This window comes from Telopea speciosissima, chromosome 1 (assembly GCF_018873765.1).
Source record: "Telopea speciosissima isolate NSW1024214 ecotype Mountain lineage chromosome 1, Tspe_v1, whole genome shotgun sequence".
Classification (NCBI taxonomy): Eukaryota; Viridiplantae; Streptophyta; class Magnoliopsida; order Proteales; family Proteaceae; genus Telopea; species Telopea speciosissima.
In genome coordinates this window covers 11,108,120-11,127,254 of record NC_057916.1, presented here as the reverse complement: position 1 = coordinate 11,127,254, position 19,135 = coordinate 11,108,120, and the positions used below count along the sequence as shown (strand labels likewise).

The following is a 19,135-nucleotide window of genomic DNA, read 5'->3' as shown; positions in this document are numbered from 1 at the left end:
GTAGTTGACTTATAGAGAAAGAGAGAGCGAGAGAGAGAGAGAGCCATTCTCTGCAATGATCATGAGTATTGTTGCTATCATCATCCCCATAAAGGAAAAACAAAAAGTTGGGTTATTGCAGAATTATAAATGAGAAAGGGTATGGCTGGCACTTAAGCTAAAGGGAGAATCTCTTCAACTATAGTGATTTGACATTTTGATTGGATTCCTCGACAAGAATATGATTGAATAATTGAAAATCTGAATTTGATTTGCATTTTTATCCGTTCAAGGTATCTGTATCTCGTCAGAAGGTATCTAACTCAGAATCCGAAAATAGACATCAACTTATAATAACAAGTTAAGTAACCGATGATCTTGAGGGTTCTTGAAGATTGGATTGAGAATAAATCGTATCCACCAAGGGGAGGAAGATCCAAGTTACACAAATCAAGGATGTAATCAGATAGTCAAAAATCTGAATTCAATTCACATCCATATACGTGTAGGGGTATTAGTAATCAGTCATGGGATATCTGGATCCGATCACATACAATCTGTATATGCTTAGGGGTATTCGAATCCGATCAGTTTACATCTCCTCCTGAAATAATGTAAGCCATCATTAACTCTCACTCGCTATTGTATAAAATCTAAAATATATCTTGTTAGTCCAATCGACAGGTTAAATCTTGTGGATTACAAGATTCTCTTTTCGCCGTGGGTGAAAGAAAACTTTGATTCTAAAAGATATAATCAAAACTAAAACAATATCACCGTAGCCCCCTCTCTCTCTCTCTCTCTCTCTCTCTACAACATCCTTTTTAATTTGTTTATACTTTTTAGAGAACTAACATAATTTCCAAACTAAAGGCTAGCACTTGGTAAGGCAAATTGAAAGATTAAATTTCATATTATTGTACATCCAAATTAATGACTGTAAGTGAGATGGCCTTAGGAGCAGAGCTGGGTTAAGGTCTCATGGACTTGGCCTTGCTTGGGCCTAATACTGCAACTATTGACATAAATCACTAATATTGGAAGCCCAAATCGCGAAAATGTGGTTTAAGTTTTGGGAGGAAGATGACTTGCTCTATGACAAGAAGAGGAGGATATAATACGTGTCGAAGTGGAATAAGCTACAGAGGAACTAGATCTGTGAATGCCACGACACTAAGTGGGCTGGGCCTCCTTTAACCCATTCAAGCTTGGCCTACTTACACCCTACATATTTGATTGGAAATTGCACGCGAACCCATGGATCAAGGCATTAAGATTGGGGGAAATCTTTTTTGATAAATGGGCTGGTTTTAGCTTGGCCCATTGTAGTCCAATCTTAGTCCATGCACATACCATTCAACAACTTAAGCTTCTAATCCTTCCAACAGCCTCAAGTTTCAACAAGAAATAGTTGAGATAAAGGTAGAAACCAGCAGAAAGTATTTAATCCTTATTGTGTACGTATAGATGTTGAATAATGACTCACAATAGATGTTGAATAATGACTCACCACCTTTCCCACAAGAATTGAACTCTATAAATTTTTTCTCCCATGAAATTAAACCCTAGAAATTATGGTTTCAAAAATCGGAATCAGGACGGGCGAATCGGTCAATTGTGATCTAAATCAGCCGTGACCAATGTCAATTAAAACTCATTGAAAGCGGTTGATTTTAGGGTTTTTGGGACTGGATCACTAGGTTTAAGATTTAAAGGGCCGCTTCTAGGGTTTTGGGATCAATTTCAAATGATTCCGATCGGAATTAGAATCAGACCGATTATACCCAATTCCGAGTTTAACATGCTTTTGCTACAAATTGAACCTTGGTTGTGGGCCTGTGGCTGCTTGATTTGTCATGTATTCGTTCACTCTAAACAAATGGTTGATGCCTTTGTTCACTTGTTATTCTTTCTTTGCCTATAACAATCTTCTTATGCGTTAGTGATGCATCTTAAAATATTTTCTTATGCTTTAAGGCTTTTTTTTTTTTTTTTTTTTTGTAAGATGCTTTAAGGCTCTTTATATCTTATGGGGAGAGTTTCTTACAAGGACAATATAAGAAGGTATCTGCACACTACACCAATTAAGAGTTGAAAAATGATATCATTCATATGAGTCCGGTCCCATGATTAGAACAGGAGAAAAAAATGTCACTGTGGGCTCTACTCTTTATTATGTGAGGAAGGTTCAAAATAATCATTGAGGGTACTGTAGCAATCTTTTTCCCACATCGTATATATCAATTTAGCTTTTTTTTTTTGTCAAAAAATCTGAAATGTAAACAAATGTTTCGGACTTCAGGCTCCATTTGACTGCAAGGGAAATTAAAGAAAATGTAAGAATTTCTCTAACCTAAAATAGAAACTTTATATAATAATTATCACACATTATTATATCACTAACTCTAAATCATTCTGTTTTTACTTCTTAATTTTCACTCCCTTTTCCTTAAATTTTCCTTGCAACCAAAGAGAGCCTCAATGAATTTTTTTGGGTATTATGTTTTAGTTATTTGGGCCTATTTTGGTATTTTGGCCAAAACAAATGGATTTGGGATTTTTTTTTTTTTTTTTTTGCCCTTTTTTATTTTAGTGTGGAAATTTGTTGGTTTTCATTGGGCCATAATGGAAGCCCATTTAGCATTTAGAACCCGTTTAGGGAAGTCCAACCCAATAGATATATATATATCTCTAGAGGCAGTTTTCTGTCGGGAGTGTGATCTATGCAAATTTTTATCCTATGCTATAATTGCACAATGTTGTACTACATCATACGGCAGCTGTAGAGGCCATGTGCACCATATGGAAGGGGGCCATTGTACCACATGGCTTCTGCAGCATCACACAATGCAATACAACACCGTGCTGTAACAAGAGCGGTTAAGGATTCTGGTCTATGCCAGTATTCTTATGTGTCATTATCTTATCGATTCTGGTCTATGCCAGTTCTATTATGTGTCAATTTCTCTTATCCTTAAAATAAGGAGATTGAGATGTCTTTCCAAACAGGGAGGAGAGACCTCGTGGAGCGCTGGCATAGGCCACACTTCCGGAGAGAGAATTTTCTCCCATCTCCTAATGGTCAGATGGGTCAAAGTCAAAAGCACAACCCGGACAGCAAACAGAGGCACACGCAAATCCTTCGGTCGAAGCAAACTCCAATCTCTTCCAGTCCCCGCGAGGCCGCCATGGACGCCTCTGTCTAATTGGCCACACGCTTCCTTCAATTTCCTCTTCTAAATCTGTTCTAATGGAATCTCTCTCTGCGTTCCTATAGTTATTCTCCTGCAACCACCTGAGATGGCTTCTCCACCCCCAGTCCATGCCGGCGGAGCAGCAGCGCAAAACGCCCAATACATCCAACAGTTCCTAAGCAACGTTCTCTCCCAGCGAGGCCCCTCGGCGCTGCCATACGCGGAGGACGTGAAATGGCTGATCCGCCAACATCTCCTCGCTCTTGTCGAGAATTACCCGGGCCTGCAACCCAAGACCGCCACCTTCACCCACAACGATGGCAGGACCGTCAACCTCCTCCAGGCTGAGGGTACCATTCCCATGGTCTACGGAGGCGTCGTGTACAACATACCCGTTGTCATCTGGCTCATGGAGTCCTACCCTCGTCACCCTTCCTGCGTCTATGTGACCCCAACTCGCGACATGATCATCAAACGCCCTCATTCTCATGTAAACCCTTCCGGGTTGGTCGCTCATCCTTATCTTCAGAACTGGATTTACCCTAGCTCCAACCTTGTTGATTTGGTCCGTAATCTCTGTCATCTCTTCGGCCGCGATCCTCCTCTCTATTCTCGCCCCCAACGGCCCAACCCTAATTCTAGCCCTAGCCCCACTCCCCCTTCTCCTTCTCCTTCTCATAGCCTCAGTGAGAATTCGAATTCTTCTTCATCGTCGTCCATTAGTCGCCCTGGTATTCCACCAAGAGGTTACTCTTCTTCGTCATCTCCCTATGGCGGTCGGTTTCCGCCGTCTCCCCAGCAGCATCGACCGCCTACACAGACGACGACGGAAGATGCTGCCGAGGTGTACCGGAGGAATTCGATCAACAAGCTTATGGAGAAGTTACATGATGATGCCGAAGCGTTGAGGAAGGGTAGAGAGGCCGAGATGGAAGGCCTTTTTAATTTGCAGGCTGTTTTGCGGCAAAGAGACGATCATCTCTCCAAGGAGTTGAGGAAGTTTCAGGGGGAGACAGAGGGTTTGGAGCAGCAATTGCAAATGATTCTTATGGATACGGATCTTCTGGAGTCGTGGTTGAGGGAGAACGAGGGAAGGGTGAGTAAGGCGAAAAGTTTGGAGGTTGAAGAGATTTTGGAGCCTTGTGATGCGCTTTCCAAGCAGATGCTTGAGTCTACTGCGTCCGATTTGGCTATAGAGGATGTGGTGTATTCCCTGGACAAAGCGGTGCAGGAAGGATCAATACCTTTCGATCAGTATTTGAGGAGCATTAGGTCACTCTCGCGCGAGCAGTTCTTCCACCGTGCCATGGCTTCCAAGGTTAGGTCTGCGCAGATGCAGGCTCAGGTTTCTAGTATGGCAGCTCGGGCATCACAGTATATGTGAGAGTTTGTGCTGTAAATGTCTTGATGATTTGCTTCAAGAGCTGCTTCAGAATGGGGCCTTTAAACAAATGGATGGATTGCCTGCAACGCACTACCTGATGGTTTAAGGGAGGGAGAGTATTCCAACGTTTAGTCAGGCATTTGTAAGTCAATTTGATACAGCTACTATGAGAATTTGTTGATGACTGGGGATATCTTGAAGATCTCCTTCTTGAATATAATTCCTATATTTTTCCTTGTAGAGGTCATGGCATCTAGATTTGTCTTCCTTTGTTTGCATTTGGAGGGAAAAGACAGTTTTTGTCTGAAATTTTATAGTTCCAAAATAATTGAATTGTAGAACACATTCTTTATTTGCAGTTGTTTGTTCATGACTGATATTATGGCATATGATTCGAAGTCACAGAGTTCATACTTTCATGGTTGTTATTTAAGTTTATAAATCTGTCCATTAGCTTTAAGGACATATAACTGTCTCAACAGATCATCTTGCTCTTTGGTACTCGTTATTCGTTTTTCCCCTCCCCTACCCCACTTTTTTCACTAGGGAAAGGGTGCAATTAAAGGGTAAATCCAATTCATAAGAAGGAATACTGGACAAAACTATAGACTAGCAAGCTATAATGGATTGGCTTCTGCCTCCCAAACTTTTTAATGTGTTGGTCTTGTTCAGTTCACAACAAGTGTGCAGTATCTGCCTGACTGTAAAGAAGAAAATGATTTTTTCCTTCATGCATATAGAAAAGGTGTAAAAATGTGGAACCATTATTTATGTGAAGTTGTTTCATCGTGATTGACATATTTTCAAAGTTGCAGAGTTCTTACTTGTTGTATGTGCTGCATTGTAACACCTAGTTACATATTTTGTTGCTATTGAAGTTTCTTATTCCGTATTTTTAGTAACTGAAGAGGGTGGCTTTGAAATAGTTAGTTGTGTATTGTTTGAGATGAAATGTTTTAATTTTAAGGCTCATTTGTAGCTAATTGGATCACACTTTGATATTGTGAGTTTTCTGGTTTTGTGAATAGAAGAACCTACTATAAATGAACCCTACAGGTCTCTAACCTTGATTGCGTGTTTAACGACTGAAATATGGTAGTTGTAGTAGTTATAACTATGGAAAGTTCTGTTTGAAATTCACAAAAATAACCTAGGATTATCGATGGTGGTAGTTTAAATGATGCTGGGTCATCGTGTTTGCCCAGGAGAATTTTTTTTTCCTTCCTTGTTAGGAGAAACTAGAAAGTAGAAACCAATAGCCCTAAACTAGGTTATGTATTCTAGATCAGTTCTTTCAAATGAGGAGCTTCTCTACTTCAGCTGAGGCAACTATTGACTTCTCATGATCTTTGATCATCTCTGATAATTCTCTATCTCTGATGATGCTAAAATTCAATTTATCTTAGAGCCTCATGATTAATCTTGGAAATTTTCATCCTATTTTACTTGTTAATTATGTCAGAATACATAATTAAACTATTGAAGTAGGAATTCTATATTAGATTGGGATTGATTTCTGTTGAACACAGCTTGCATTGAGCTGCTGTTGTCATTGTTGTCAACATGGGCAGTCAGGTAGACTGATGAGCAGTGGGTTTGTGTTGGTATTCTTGATGGTTAACACACTCACTAAGTTAAGTATGCAGGCATATGGGTGGTCAGCTTGGAGATGAGCTGAGTTAGTACCGATGGAAGCCTATGGAAGCATCGTTTATCTACTGTCAGTAGTGACAGTTGGCAGTTATCAGTTGGAGGATACATTGAGTAGCTAGCTTATGAGTTGAAATGGCCGACATGACTGGAATTGTAGAGCTTAGTTGGAAGTTGAGGAGTGCCGCTTTGTGGTTGATAGTGTAACAATGATTGAGCAGATCAGAGGCTTGAGTGCAATGGTAGTGTCTAGTAGATGTCTCTTGGTTGTGTTGGCATAGTCAATGAGTTGATTGACAATCATGGTTGAACTGGTTCTCTTTGCAAGGCTTCATGTACAGTTGTCAGTGTCAGTGAGATGGATGGCCTACTTGGCATAGCTGGCAGTTGGCAATAGGACAGGTACAATTGGCATTGTCATGAGTTGGAAGTTTGGAGATACATTGCCATGATAAAAATGCATGTTCAAGTCCTATTGTGCATGAGGAAATGTTGCTAAAGGTGAGATGGTGAAGCCAAAAGTGAAGGATGTTGCTATGCTGAAAAACTGCATGTTTATGTTCTAGACTTATAGTAGTAACTTCTCAGATTTTTTGAGCTGCCTTTTAGTCAGAATTTGGAGGAGCTCAAAACATGAAAAGTGAAGATCTTTGAGTTAGCTTTCCGAGAAAATTTGTTTCATATCAATCCGATATTGGAGTGAGAAGAAGTTATGGCATGATCTTCAAGCACTGTGCACAAGCTGAAGACAACAGTTTCTGTACATCAGTCAGGTTCAAGCCCATTTTTGTGAATCGTGCACTCGACCTGGGTTCTTTGTGTCTTCATAAAAAATGTAGCCCTTTGAGTCCTTTGTACACAGGGTAAATAATGGGGTCATTCAGAGTTCGAATGCGGAAATTATGGCCATTTACGTAAAGGGTGTACATTTTGCCCAATTTCTTACTTCGACGACGTTCTTCCGGGGGTCATACGGAGGTCTTCCATGGTATCTTCCATGTAAGTCAGTAGCTAATGCACGTGAGACACGTATACTACGGACTTCTGTGCCTGGAATGATTCTAGGTAATGTTCTCTGCACTTGACTGTTCAGATCATCTGAATTTGGGTCGAATTTTGAACAGGATCTAAGCAGAATTTGAAAAAGGCTATTCTGTCAAAATTGTAGTATTTTTAGTGTACTTTCAGATGCAAAAAGAACCAGCCCAATCGGAGTTATACGGAGGGAGTTGTGCCTTCCGGACTGACCAAAGGTCATTCTGCCAGTTTGCACTGGTCTGAACCAAGTGGTTGAACCATGCATGGGATTTGGGCTTTTGATGAGTCTATTTAAAGAAGTTTAAAGGCTTCATTCTTAGTTCTTTTCAGCACAAGAAGTGAGACAAAAAGAGGAGAGAATTGTTACAAGGAGAGAGAGAGAGAGAGAGAGAGATCTTTGTCAATGGTTCTCTGTAAAGTTCGGGATTATAAGATCTTCACCTTATTTTTATGATTCTAGGGTTTGATTTTTCATAATCGTTGTAAGGTCTATCAAGTTGGGGCTTGATAGATTTGGGTGTTTTTGCTAGGCTTTGTGTTCATCAAAGTTTGAAGCAAGAGAGGGTGCTCCTGAGTTGTTGCGGCTAAAACTCACTTTCGGGGTTGTTACCCTTGCTCTTGTCTTAAGCGAGAGTCGAAGCTGGAGAGGATGTTCCTGAGTCATTGTTGCAACTAAAAATCACTAGTGGATTGAGCACAGGAAATGCCTGATCATGGCAATGCTCCGTGGATGTAGTAATTTACCGAACCGCGTTAAAAACTCTGTGTGGTGTACTCTTCATTTGGATTTTGGAGTGTGTGTTCTGTAGGGCGGGTGTGAATTACTTAGTAGGCTTTGCCAATTGTGGTAGCAAGGTATGTGTGCATATGAATTGTTTGTGAGGTTTAAGCCTTTATTTGCTTGGAGGGATGAATTTTAAATTTCTAAGGCTTCATTTTTCTCCGGCAAGCTGCTAGGGAAGCATTTATTCCCAAGCGATAGGGCTTGGAGTTCCGATTGATGCCTTAGTCCACTCCGAGGTTGTTGTTACTGTGTCAAGCGACAAAATTAGATCAAAGTTTTGAAATTTTAGAGGACATTAATTTATTTGGAGGACATTAATTTATCCCCCTCTCGGTGTCAGTTTGGGACCAACAATTTCTCTCACTGAATTCTATGAAATACCATGGCAGTTCTCTGCTTCTTTTTCAGTGTACATCTATAAATATTAGACAAGTGATAAAAATTTAGTTGTTGGGACCGAAGATAAGGTTCTGCCCAGTAAGGCTCACAGTCATAGGTTTTGTGTTGAGCCACCTAATCCATCAGTTCTTCAAATACGCTTTGTAAGATTAAGCTTTCTCTGTCAAAGGCCTCTCGTTCATTTATTTTTTATGTTTTCACATTATTAAAATCATGTGCTGGCTTACTGTCTATTGTTAAATTGTAGTGTTTGTCTTCTAAGTTTCTCTGAAACAAGAAACTTGTAGCTTCATCAGAATTATTGTTTAAGGGAATTGACATTGCGTTCACCTCGGTTGGGGGGGGGGGGGAGTGATACTGCATGCCTTCATCCCCCCCCCCCTGCAATAAAAAAAGAAAAAAAAAGAAGAGATTTTACACTGCATACTCCTACTGTGGTAGCTGTGATTCTGATCTTGAGGTTACAAGGGAGCTGTTTTGTGTATGTGTTAATTGCCAGGAGATTTAGATTATCTTTCTTCTTTTCCATTTTTTTTTCTCTGTTTGTATCTACTTCTTCTGTTCTCCCCCCCCACCTCCCACCCCGTTCTCCTTTGCCTCTTTCATTCTCTCTCTCTGTATATATATATGTTTGTGCTTCACATGTTATGGAATTTATGCATTAGGTTGAGTTTTTCTTTACTTCCTAAGGAAGCCTGAGTTGAGTTTGTGTTAGGGAATTTTAGTATCTTTGTTGTGCCCTAGCTTCAGTGGATGAGATTTCTGCTGGCTGTGTAAAAGAGCTGTGTAATAGAGGTTAAGGGTAATGTAGATATAGATCCATCCATGGATTTATTTCAAAATCCCAATAATAATTAGTAAGAGATAGAAACAAGGAGTGAGACTCGGGTTATATCTCTTCAAGCTTTCATGGGCATCTTGTGGTGGGAAACGAGGTTCAGGAAACAGGTCTAATGGTCCTGAGTAATTAAAAGAAGGTTTCAGTTATTATTAGAGGGGTTGGGAGAAGACGAAAGTGGCTGCATTAGAGTTTCTGATTACAGAACAGTAAATTATAGAGGAGAGACGATAATAAGAGTAAAACAACAACACTAATAAAATCACTTCTAGGGAGGTTTTTTTTTTGTTTTTTGTGGGGAGGGGGGTTTCAAATGTTCATGATGTTAGCAGAGCAGCAGACACAAGAAAGAAAGATTAGTTAACTAGGAGAAAGAGTAAAAGAACAAAAGTAGAGAATCCCTCAATTATATTGTATATTATAGTTGTCACGGCGTCTAGGTGAACTAAGGCGTTGAAGGAGGGGCCTGGACGCAAGGCCACCATGCTGACCAAAACGCCCGCCTAGATGATCAAGGTGACACTATTTGTGAAGGCACCTGGATGGGCAGTCACCTAAGAGATGTCTAGGCGATGCCTTGACAACTATGGTGTATATATAGGCCATGATTGTTAGACTGGACTTGTAGGTACTGATTCCTTTCTTTTCTGGTCTGAAAAAATTGTGCTTATGCCCCATCACATATTGGACTGTAATATTTTTGTGTATGTTTGTACTACTTACCAACATTTCTCTGTTAAACCAGTATATATGGCTTGCTCAGTGAACCCTCTCCCTTTTACTATGTAGTAGTCTTTTGTGCTGACTGTTTAGAGAAGAGTCATAAAATATTTGTGAGAAATACCAACCTTGATAAATGTGCAGTTATTATTTGATTTTTTTTTTTTAGTAATGGTGCTTTATTATCAAATTATTTTGAAAATTCTTTTTTGTTATTAAATTAAAGAACTTCAGGGAATAAGACAAGAAGCAATTGAAAGAATGTTACAAATTCTGAATACACCTGTAAAGGTGTCATTTAGACAGTCTAAAAAAAATGTATACATTAATCTAAAATAAAAACTGTTATGTAATATATTATTGTGATAAATTACAATATTAAACAAATATTGACATGGATGTGAGAAAACAAAAAGAAAAATGGTAGAAAATATGTTGGGGTGATGTAAAATATATCAATTACTCTAATATAAATAAGGGGTGTTGTTCTCTATGCCGCAGTGCAGGTTGCACCTAAGCACATGGGGGTAGGCAAAAAGACCACCCTACCCCCTGCACAGGCTGACCATGTGCTTGGGCGCAGCCTACGACATTCTCCCTATAAATAATATTATTCAACTTATAATTATAAAATATGTTGTTGAAAAGTGTTTTCTCAAAATGAAAGACAATTTATAGAAATAACCAAAACGAGATAAAATAATTTAGTAAAATAACCTAGGCTCTCTATAAATCTTTCAACAAAAAAAAAAAAAAAAAAAAAACCAAAAATTTACAATTTATGCTGCATAGCATATTTAAATTTCTAGTTGTGCCGTTAGCCAAAAGTGTACACAATGTAGTAAAATTACATGATCTGTTATTAGTGCATTAAATACCATATATGAAAAATAAATTAATAAATATTTGTTTTCAAAATAGATAATCAAACACATGGATTCATCAGCCATAATTGCATAGCTAGCATCTAGGCACCACAAAACATCAAATCCAAACCAAAAATTAACCACATAAATTGGAAATCGAGATTTACCTTGGGTTATGCCAAAAACTACAAAATAAATAAAAAAAAAAATGTGGCTTCACATCTTCCAACTTGACTTTTTATTTTTTGCAGCTATTCGGTGCCTATATTTTCTTTTCTTTTCTTTTTTTTGGTAGAAATTCGGTGCTATCCGCGGGTAGGTAAATTGAATTTAGCTCGTCTTCGGGGGAGCCCAGCATGCCCAGAGTGCTGCCAGCCGTTGGGCTATGTCGCACACATCCCTAGGCATGCACTGAGATGTGTGCGGGACAACGCTCAATTGCTGGATGCCCCCTAGGCGTGCCCTGGGCGTTGGGCTCCCTGAAGACGATCTTGATCCAGGTAAATTGGACAAAACTGACCCTACACAAATATGAAATATTTTTTTTTTGGTACAATGGTAATCGAAAAATCTATTTATAAGTAGCTTTGGAGTTTGGTGCATAGTTGGACCTTTATCTGATCTATTGCCTAGGCAAGTCCATTTCCCTAAGTTCCTCTAATAGAGGGGTGGAAATGATCACCCTACCCCTACTCGAACACACTGCCCAAGTTGGGTCCACCCCCTCTATTTAAGAACTTGGGGAAATGGAGTAGGTAGGAAATGAAGCAGATAAAAATATGCGCATAGATACGCCTTCCGGGCTATGAAATCTGCATATAGTTCAATTCCCTAGATACAGATGAAAAAGTACATGATAGAGTTGATCTGCTCCATTTTCTGGGTAGGTCCATTTTCCCAAGTTCCTCTAATAGAGATGGTAGAAATGATCTCCCTACCCTTGTCCAAACACACTGTCCGAGTAGGGACCAACCTCTTCTAGTAGAGGAACTTGGGAAAATGGAACAGATAAAAATACAAGTAACATAATGGATGTCCTAGATAATCAATTGCATAGATAAGAGGACAACTTTTCCTGAGTCATGGATGAAAGAGATTACTTTTGAAGTTTTTATACTTTATAGTGAAGGGTGTCAAAATCAAACTGAACCGTTTAATAATTTTTTATTTTAAAATTGAGATTGTTTAGTTGAACAGTTTAAATCGAATCGAACTATTTATACCAATATAATATACAATGTAAGTTAAGTCATTCATGGTTAAAATAAAAAATTATGGTAAAAATAAATAAATCCCACTAAAAAAATTAAGAGACATTCAAACTCTTTGAATAAAAAATCAAAACACATAAATAACTATAATCTTACAACTATAAAAAGAAAGTATATAACAATAACTAATTCAATTCAATAGTAAGCTTGCATCTATTTCAATAAAAATTTAAAAGAGAAAGAAATCATTTGAATAAGAAATAAAAATACCTAATAAAACTGATTAAAGCCAATTAAAACTGAGACTGTTGAAATCGTTTATCAAACGATTTGGTTTTGATTTTATCTAAACAAATTTTACATCGAACCGTTTACACCAAAACCAAATCATTTAACACCCTTATTTACACTGACTAAGTGAGAAAGAATTCTCAATAATAATCATAGTAGAAAGATTATGAGATGAACAGGTTCGTCGTATGTATATATAAAATTTTCAATCTCACCCTCCATAGGAGGATGAAGTAAGATACACAAATGGTCAAAATCAATACAATTCATAGCCTAATGGATTTTTATATATGAGATTTGCTCTAGGTTTGCGCTTTAAGGATAATATTCTTGTTATTCGTGTTTGTCGGTGTCTGCAAGTCTCAATGAGTAGTGAAACTTTGAGGCATCCAACCCCAAAAAAAAAAAACACTTTGAGGCCTGTGGTCGAACCCATGCCTTTTCTCAACAACGCTTTTGGCCCGCAGCGTAAAGAACCAAAAAAACTTATCCAATTGGGACAAATCAAATCGAGACCAATCAACCGTATGTACAAACTGTCGATATTGGTCCAACCAGACTAGACCGGCAAGACTGAGCAACTAAGACTGTGTGTACAAACTCAGATCGATTAAAAGCCGATCAAGGATCAATTAATATAAGGTTTTCTTCAAATGCCCCCCTCAAATTGCCAAAACGTACAATTACATCTCTGAACTTTCACTAATTTCAAATGTACCTTTATTTTTTAAACTGTGTAACACTCTGGTCCTCCCCGTTAGTCTAGGCCGTTAGACATTAGTTTTAAGGGATTTAATGACCAAAATGCCCTTATGATAAACCTCTCCTTCCCCAAATCACAAAACAAAAATCCGAGGGATTTTAAGAAAAATCCACCGTCGCCAATTCCGGGGACCGAACCAGCGTGTCGACAGCCTTAAGAGACAATGGCAAACGATCACCGTCCTCCGACGATCACAATCATGGGGTCGATATGGCAGAAAAGGTCGTTGATCCAACAAACCCTTCAAGAAAAAACAGAAGCCTCACACAACCCTTCAAGAAAAGCTTTGTTGCTTCATTAATGGAGGTTTACCCTTCGATCTCCCTCTTTCAAGGAAGACATATATTTCGTTTCTTACCTTAAATCTTCAGAGAAGAAGGCCTTACAAGAGTTCAAAGACAAGCTCTTTGTCTTTCATTTGTCTGAATCCATGTGGGGCATTCCATTGTTGGGTGGTGACGACAGGGCTGATGTGATTCTGTTGAAGTTTCTCAGGGCGAGAGATTTCAGAGTCGCAACTCATTTACCATGCTAGAGAAGTGTTTGGCTTGGAGAAAAGAGTTCGGAGCTGAAGACATTGTTGAGGAGGACTTGGGTTTCAAGGAGTTCGAAGGAGTTGTTGCTTACATGACTGCCTATGACAGAGATGGTGGCCGGTTTTAGTCGAATCGATCGGCGGCGGGTTGGTAGTTGCAGCGGCCTTTCCGGTCATATCGACCCCATGATTGTGATCGTCGGAGGACGGTGATCGTTCGCCGATATCTCTTGAGGCCGCCAACATCCTGGTTCGGCCACCGGAATAGGCGACGGTGGATTTTTCTTAAAAACCCTAAAATACTAGTTAAAGTTTCTGTTTTGCGATTTAGAGAAGGAGAGCCATTTTGGTCATTAAATTCTCTGAAACTAACGTCTAAATTAACGGGGAGGACTAGAGTGTTACATAGTTTGGAAAGTAGGGTTGTATTTAAAATTAGAGAAAGTTCAAGAATGCATTTGTACGTTTGGCAATTTGAAGGGGCATTTGAAGAAACCAAAGATGGTTTATTCAGTCAATTATTACTGGTTAGATCGGATACATCCCAAATAATCGAAGCCCTGGCCGTTTTCGGTTTGGCCACCCTAAACCGATAAATTTAATTGGTCCAGTTTCAGTTTTTGCGTTCTTTTTTTTATTTAATTGTCGAACATGACCCCGCACCACGCACGAACCGGGAGCTTCTGACCCTTGGGGTTGTTTTTGCGTTTGTTTTTGGCTTAATAAGACAAGGGTGAACAGAGTCCAGAGATCGTCGAGCCTGACCCAATTTACACCTTTCGTTGTCTAGGGCTAGGCTCGGCCGATTTACTGGGCTTCGATGGACCCAAGACGATTCTCCGGGAGTCTAAAATCTAAATCCGGAGATTTCTTAGCCTGGTTGAAGACCGATCCGGTTCTTTCAGTACTGACTCTCCTCACCTATTCCTGATTTCTCTACTGGTGGTTTTGTATCAATCCCTTGAGACTGAGAGGCCATTGTGCCATTCGTGAATCGTGATTCGTTGTTGCGAGAGAGAGAGAAGGAGAGCAACATCAAGAAGAAGAAGAAGGAGCCATGAGTGGTGCGGGGAAGAAGATAGCGGATGTGGCTGTGAAGGCATCGAAAGGCATTGATTGGGATGGCATGGCGAAGCTTCTGGTCTCCGATGAGGCTCGTAAGGAGTTCGCTAATCTCCGCCGGACTTTCGAGGAAGTCAACTCCACTCTCCAGACCAAGTTTAGTCAGGTAATCCACCTCGCTTCTCTATCCATTAATCTCTCTCATCGTTTTCTGATCTTTAATTTTGATCGTCTTCTTACCTTCATTTCCTTCTTTTTTTTCTCCCGTTCTAGGTTTCTGATGGATTTTGTTCTTAGGTATGTTGAACCTAGGTTCTCGATTGATTTATTAGGAACAGCATCGTTTCATTCTTCGAGCGAAGGTTGCGTTGAAAGTTAGGGTTTCGTTTTCATAGAATAAAATTAAATTCGATTGATCTAACGGGTTATGATATTCGACTGATCAGAGCTTTTTTCTTGGGGGGAGAGGGGTTGTATTGTGATGGGGGACATAGAATTGATCAGAGCTTCTTTCCCGCATTATAATTTGTAGTATTTGATTTTCTTGATAGGCTCATCTGATGCAGTTTATGAGTTCCCTTACGGCCTTGACCCTATATTTTTCTCAAGTACAAACAGTGTGCCTAATGGCTTGCGTTTTGTACCCTTTCATTGATAGCGAACACATTAAGATGACTCTGCTGGACCATGGGGATCTAGCTACGAATAGGAAGAGATGTGCTCGAAATTTCTGCATTACTATCCCTTAATTTAGAAAGACTTTATCTGTTTTGTTGGCAATCAGCTGCTGCGAAGGCATCAACTAGTTTAACGTTGCTGAAAGTCAGATGTCTTGGGATGATTTGCAGCCTCGTAGACCTTCCTTTAAAACATGTTTATATGCTTATAACTTAATTCCATTCATTACTTTTCATTTTCACCTTTTTTCAGGAACCAGAACCAGTAGACTGGGAATATTACAGAAAAGGAATTGGCTCTGGCTTGGTGGATATGTATAAAAAGGCCTATGACAGTATGTTTTATTCCTTACTGATGTGTGAAAGTTTTGGCCGTTTGTTTTTGTTCCTTATGTTTGTTTTTTCAGGATGTAGTCTGATCATGCTTGATGAAACTTTCACATTTGGGTTCTGGTTGCTTGAAAATGGAATATTTCTACTTTTGTTTGCTACTGTTAGACTATAATACTCTTTCTGGAGAATCCCTGTGACAATATATGAGGTTAATTTCCTCTAAACTAAGCATAATAGTTTTACTGGAAACAAATTGAAGCAAAATTAGGAAGAAATTTAAGTACTCTATCTTTTGTGCTTCGAGATATAGGAGCATACCAGTCCGTACAAACAATAAAGCATGTATAGAAGATAAATATGTTTTAGTTCATATATATGTTTAGTACGTTTTTTTTCATATTTATAAACTAGTTGTATCATGAACCTCCGAGTGGCGGGGCCAAAATCTGATGCCTTACTGCTTGGCCACGTCCCATTTTGATTTCTATTCGAAGTATGTATCATTACCCAGTGTTGGTCCCACTTACGTGGGTCCCTAGGAGGCTGAGTTTGGAGTCGATCTACCTTTGGCATTTTTGTGCAAAGTGGTCACCCTCAAGACTCAACCCGGGCATTTTCCCTAGTTGTTATATCATGTATGTGATTTTTCCCTTTTTTTTTAGATAACTCATTGTAGTAGTCAGTAATGTCAAAGAATATTGTCAAGGATATGACTAATTTATTTGTTCAACAAAATAAAAACAATGCAACTAGTTTACTGATAGGGTCAGTCTGTGTTGGGATTTATGTTTTTGGTCTAGTTTGATACTTTGATAATTAATTTTATTTCAAGCCAATTTCCTAAGTTCATATTTTATTTATTTATTTTTGGAAATGGTTAGTTACTCAATAGGAGTTACTAAACTGAAATTGGAGTCATATTAGTGCCCTTAGTTTGAATGTGAACTAAGAAAGAGGCTTAGATATGTAAGGGTCATATTAGTAATAATAGTTGGGATTCAAATTCAGAATTTGGTTATTGAATTAAAGATTATTAGTTTCCTTCTGGATTCTTTGGTTTCTTGGTTGTATTCAAGCTCTTGTTGCTAATTTGTACTAGTGATTTGTAGTTTCCTGCAATAACACCCAAAAAGGGTTTTTGTTGGGGGTGGGGGGCGAAGATTATTGGTTTCCTGCTGTATTTTGAATCATTAGGTGTTCTTAGTGAGTTATTTCCATTTTTTTTGTTCAGTGTTATTTCTTTTTAGTGGTACAAGCTTATAATACTTTCTTTTCCCTTAAATCTGACTACTTCTCCCCATATACTATTCTTTAGGTGTTTTACCCTTTGTGATTCTCATGAGGAGTCATAAACTTTCACAGGGTTACATCCTGGGCCCGTTATTCACCCCATTCCAATCCATCAGTTAGACTTATCTCCTTCTTGAAATGTTTTTAGAATTGCTACAAGATTTGTACTTTGGCCAAGAGGCAATCTGACAAAAGGAAGGGTGGGGGTGGGGGGGAGGAAATAGAACAAGAAAAATTAAAATCTGAAAGGAATATAGAACCATGAAGACCATTTATGGAGTTACACAGCAGCTCAATTGCTTATTAACCCTTCTTCCAGATCTTGAAGCATGCAGCAGGCTTTATATAACATTAACAGTTATGCATATTTCTCTTTTAGGTTTGAAGAATATAGAACCTTGAAGACCCATTTATTTATGGAGTTACACATGCAGCAGGTTTTATCTAACAGTAACAGTTATGCGTAGTTTTCTTTTAGGTTTCTTGTCATGTGTGTGTGTGTGATTGACAACCTGAGATCAATTTTGCTGAGTTGTAACAAATTTACTGGGCAACTGAAATTCAGATGTACTGTTCAAGCTTTAGACTTTTTGGACATGAGTTCTTATTAAGTCTTCATTTGAAGCTTGTATCTGATATTCAACTGTAGAAGCAAAAATCTTGATTTTGGATTTCTGGAATGATACAAAACAGAACCACTGGTTCTGGCCATGTCTTGTTTCTGTGAAACATTCTCCTATTTAATTGTTGCAATTGCTCATCTATTTACATCTTTGTTTTGTCTTCAGGCATAGAGATCCCCAAGTATGTTGACACTGTAACACCTCAATACAAACCCAAGTTTGATGAGCTGGTGATCTCTCTCTCTCTCTCTCTCACTCTCTCTGTGTATGTGTGTGTGTGTGATGGTGTGCATGTAATTTTGTTGTTTCTCCCTTCTCTTTTCGTGATTAAATGAGTTGTTGGGTTTTCCCCCCTAAGGCTCTCTCTTTGTTAACAGCAATTTAAAAAAATAGTTTTGTAAGGTGAGATTGTTTGAGATAGCGTCAATTGAACCTGGTTTTGATGAAACCAGAGAATGCATGCAATCTTCTGACTTCTATCACATTTCTAAGTTGCAGTTGGTGGAGCTGAAAGAAGCAGAACAGAAATCCTTGAAAGAGTCCGAGAGACTGGAAAAGGAAATTGAAGAAGTTCAAGAGCTGAAAGTAAGAGAAAAGAGCCATTATCATTTCTTCCATTAGAAATTATTCATTCATTGATTTCTCATGGAATCTCTCCTTCCATCTTTAACAGAAAAAGATTAGCACTATGACTGCAAATGAGTATTTTGAGAAGCATCCAGAGGTGAAGAAGAAGTTCGATGATGAGATCAGGAATGACTATTGGGGTTATTGATATTGCCGCTGCTGATATCACCAAGCAGATCCCCCCTAGTTCTTGAGACCAAACGTCCATTTTTCGTTTTCATTCTTCCTCTGGGTTTTTCCCTCTGAAAGTGCTTTTAATTTTTTCCGGGTGAGTGACCATAGAGCAGTTTCAGACTACTTAATGGGTCAATAATATTCACATATCAAGTGAACATACATTGGCATAACAGCAAGATGGTGAATTTTCATATTTGGACTTGTAGTCTGGTGTGAATTCTGGATCTGACTGTTTAGAGTCGGAGTTCATCAACAGGCCAAATTTCATGAAACTCCTTCAACCCACATCTATCAGATTTCTCTAATCTTATCTCTATGATATCTTCAAGTCCTTAATTTGCTGCTACATGACTTAATTGTGGTTTCTAAACAACTTCCCTGTACGCTTTATGGGGCTGAGCAACACATTACAAAAAAAAAAAATGGCCAACCAAACCAAACGAGTCAATCCTAATAAAGTATTCGTTTTCCTTCGCTGAGCAATCCTCTACTTCATTATCAGCAATTACCCTGCCTCTTCACTTTCCGATCTCACCTCCCAGGCAACCAAATATAGCCTCAGTGAGTGTATATCTAATTGAAAATCTGTGGCAAAGCAAACTGCAAATATGAGTATCCAATAGTTTGATTTGAGCAACACCAATGGATGAAGTGGCTAATCTGGGCATCGTTTGATATCGATTTTGAAATTTAT

At 38.8% G+C, this 19,135-nt stretch overlaps 2 protein-coding genes across 2 annotated transcripts; both read left to right on the top strand.

Annotated features, from left to right (window-relative positions):
• Positions 1-3,194: 3,194 nt before the first annotated feature.
• On the top strand, positions 3,195-4,977 carry LOC122648884 (protein ELC-like). The gene has a single exon (XM_043842177.1). It carries the CDS (start codon positions 3,280-3,282, stop codon positions 4,555-4,557), a length of 1,278 nt encoding a protein of 425 aa, XP_043698112.1. The 5' UTR covers positions 3,195-3,279; the 3' UTR covers positions 4,558-4,977.
• Positions 4,978-14,652: 9,675 nt separating this feature from the next.
• Positions 14,653-18,631, top strand: LOC122648759 (ATP synthase subunit d, mitochondrial-like). The gene is made up of 5 exons (XM_043841978.1): positions 14,653-14,880; positions 15,645-15,726; positions 17,803-17,867; positions 18,136-18,222; positions 18,311-18,631. Exons 1-5 carry the CDS (start codon positions 14,710-14,712, stop codon positions 18,410-18,412), a joined length of 507 nt encoding a protein of 168 aa, XP_043697913.1. The 5' UTR covers positions 14,653-14,709; the 3' UTR covers positions 18,413-18,631.
• Positions 18,632-19,135: the final 504 nt, after the last annotated feature.

Excerpts from the sequence above, each read along its gene's own strand:
- LOC122648759 (XM_043841978.1), top strand. The coding sequence starts at position 14,710 with ATGAGTGGTGCGGGGAAGAAGATAGCGGATGTGGCTGTGAAGGCATCG. Across the intron at positions 15,727-17,802 it reads GTATAAAAAGGCCTATGACA|GCATAGAGATCCCCAAGTAT; the intron begins GTATGTTTTATT and ends TTTTGTCTTCAG. Across the intron at positions 18,223-18,310 it reads AAGAAGTTCAAGAGCTGAAA|AAAAAGATTAGCACTATGAC; the intron begins GTAAGAGAAAAG and ends CATCTTTAACAG.
- LOC122648884 (XM_043842177.1), top strand. The coding sequence starts at position 3,280 with ATGGCTTCTCCACCCCCAGTCCATGCCGGCGGAGCAGCAGCGCAAAAC.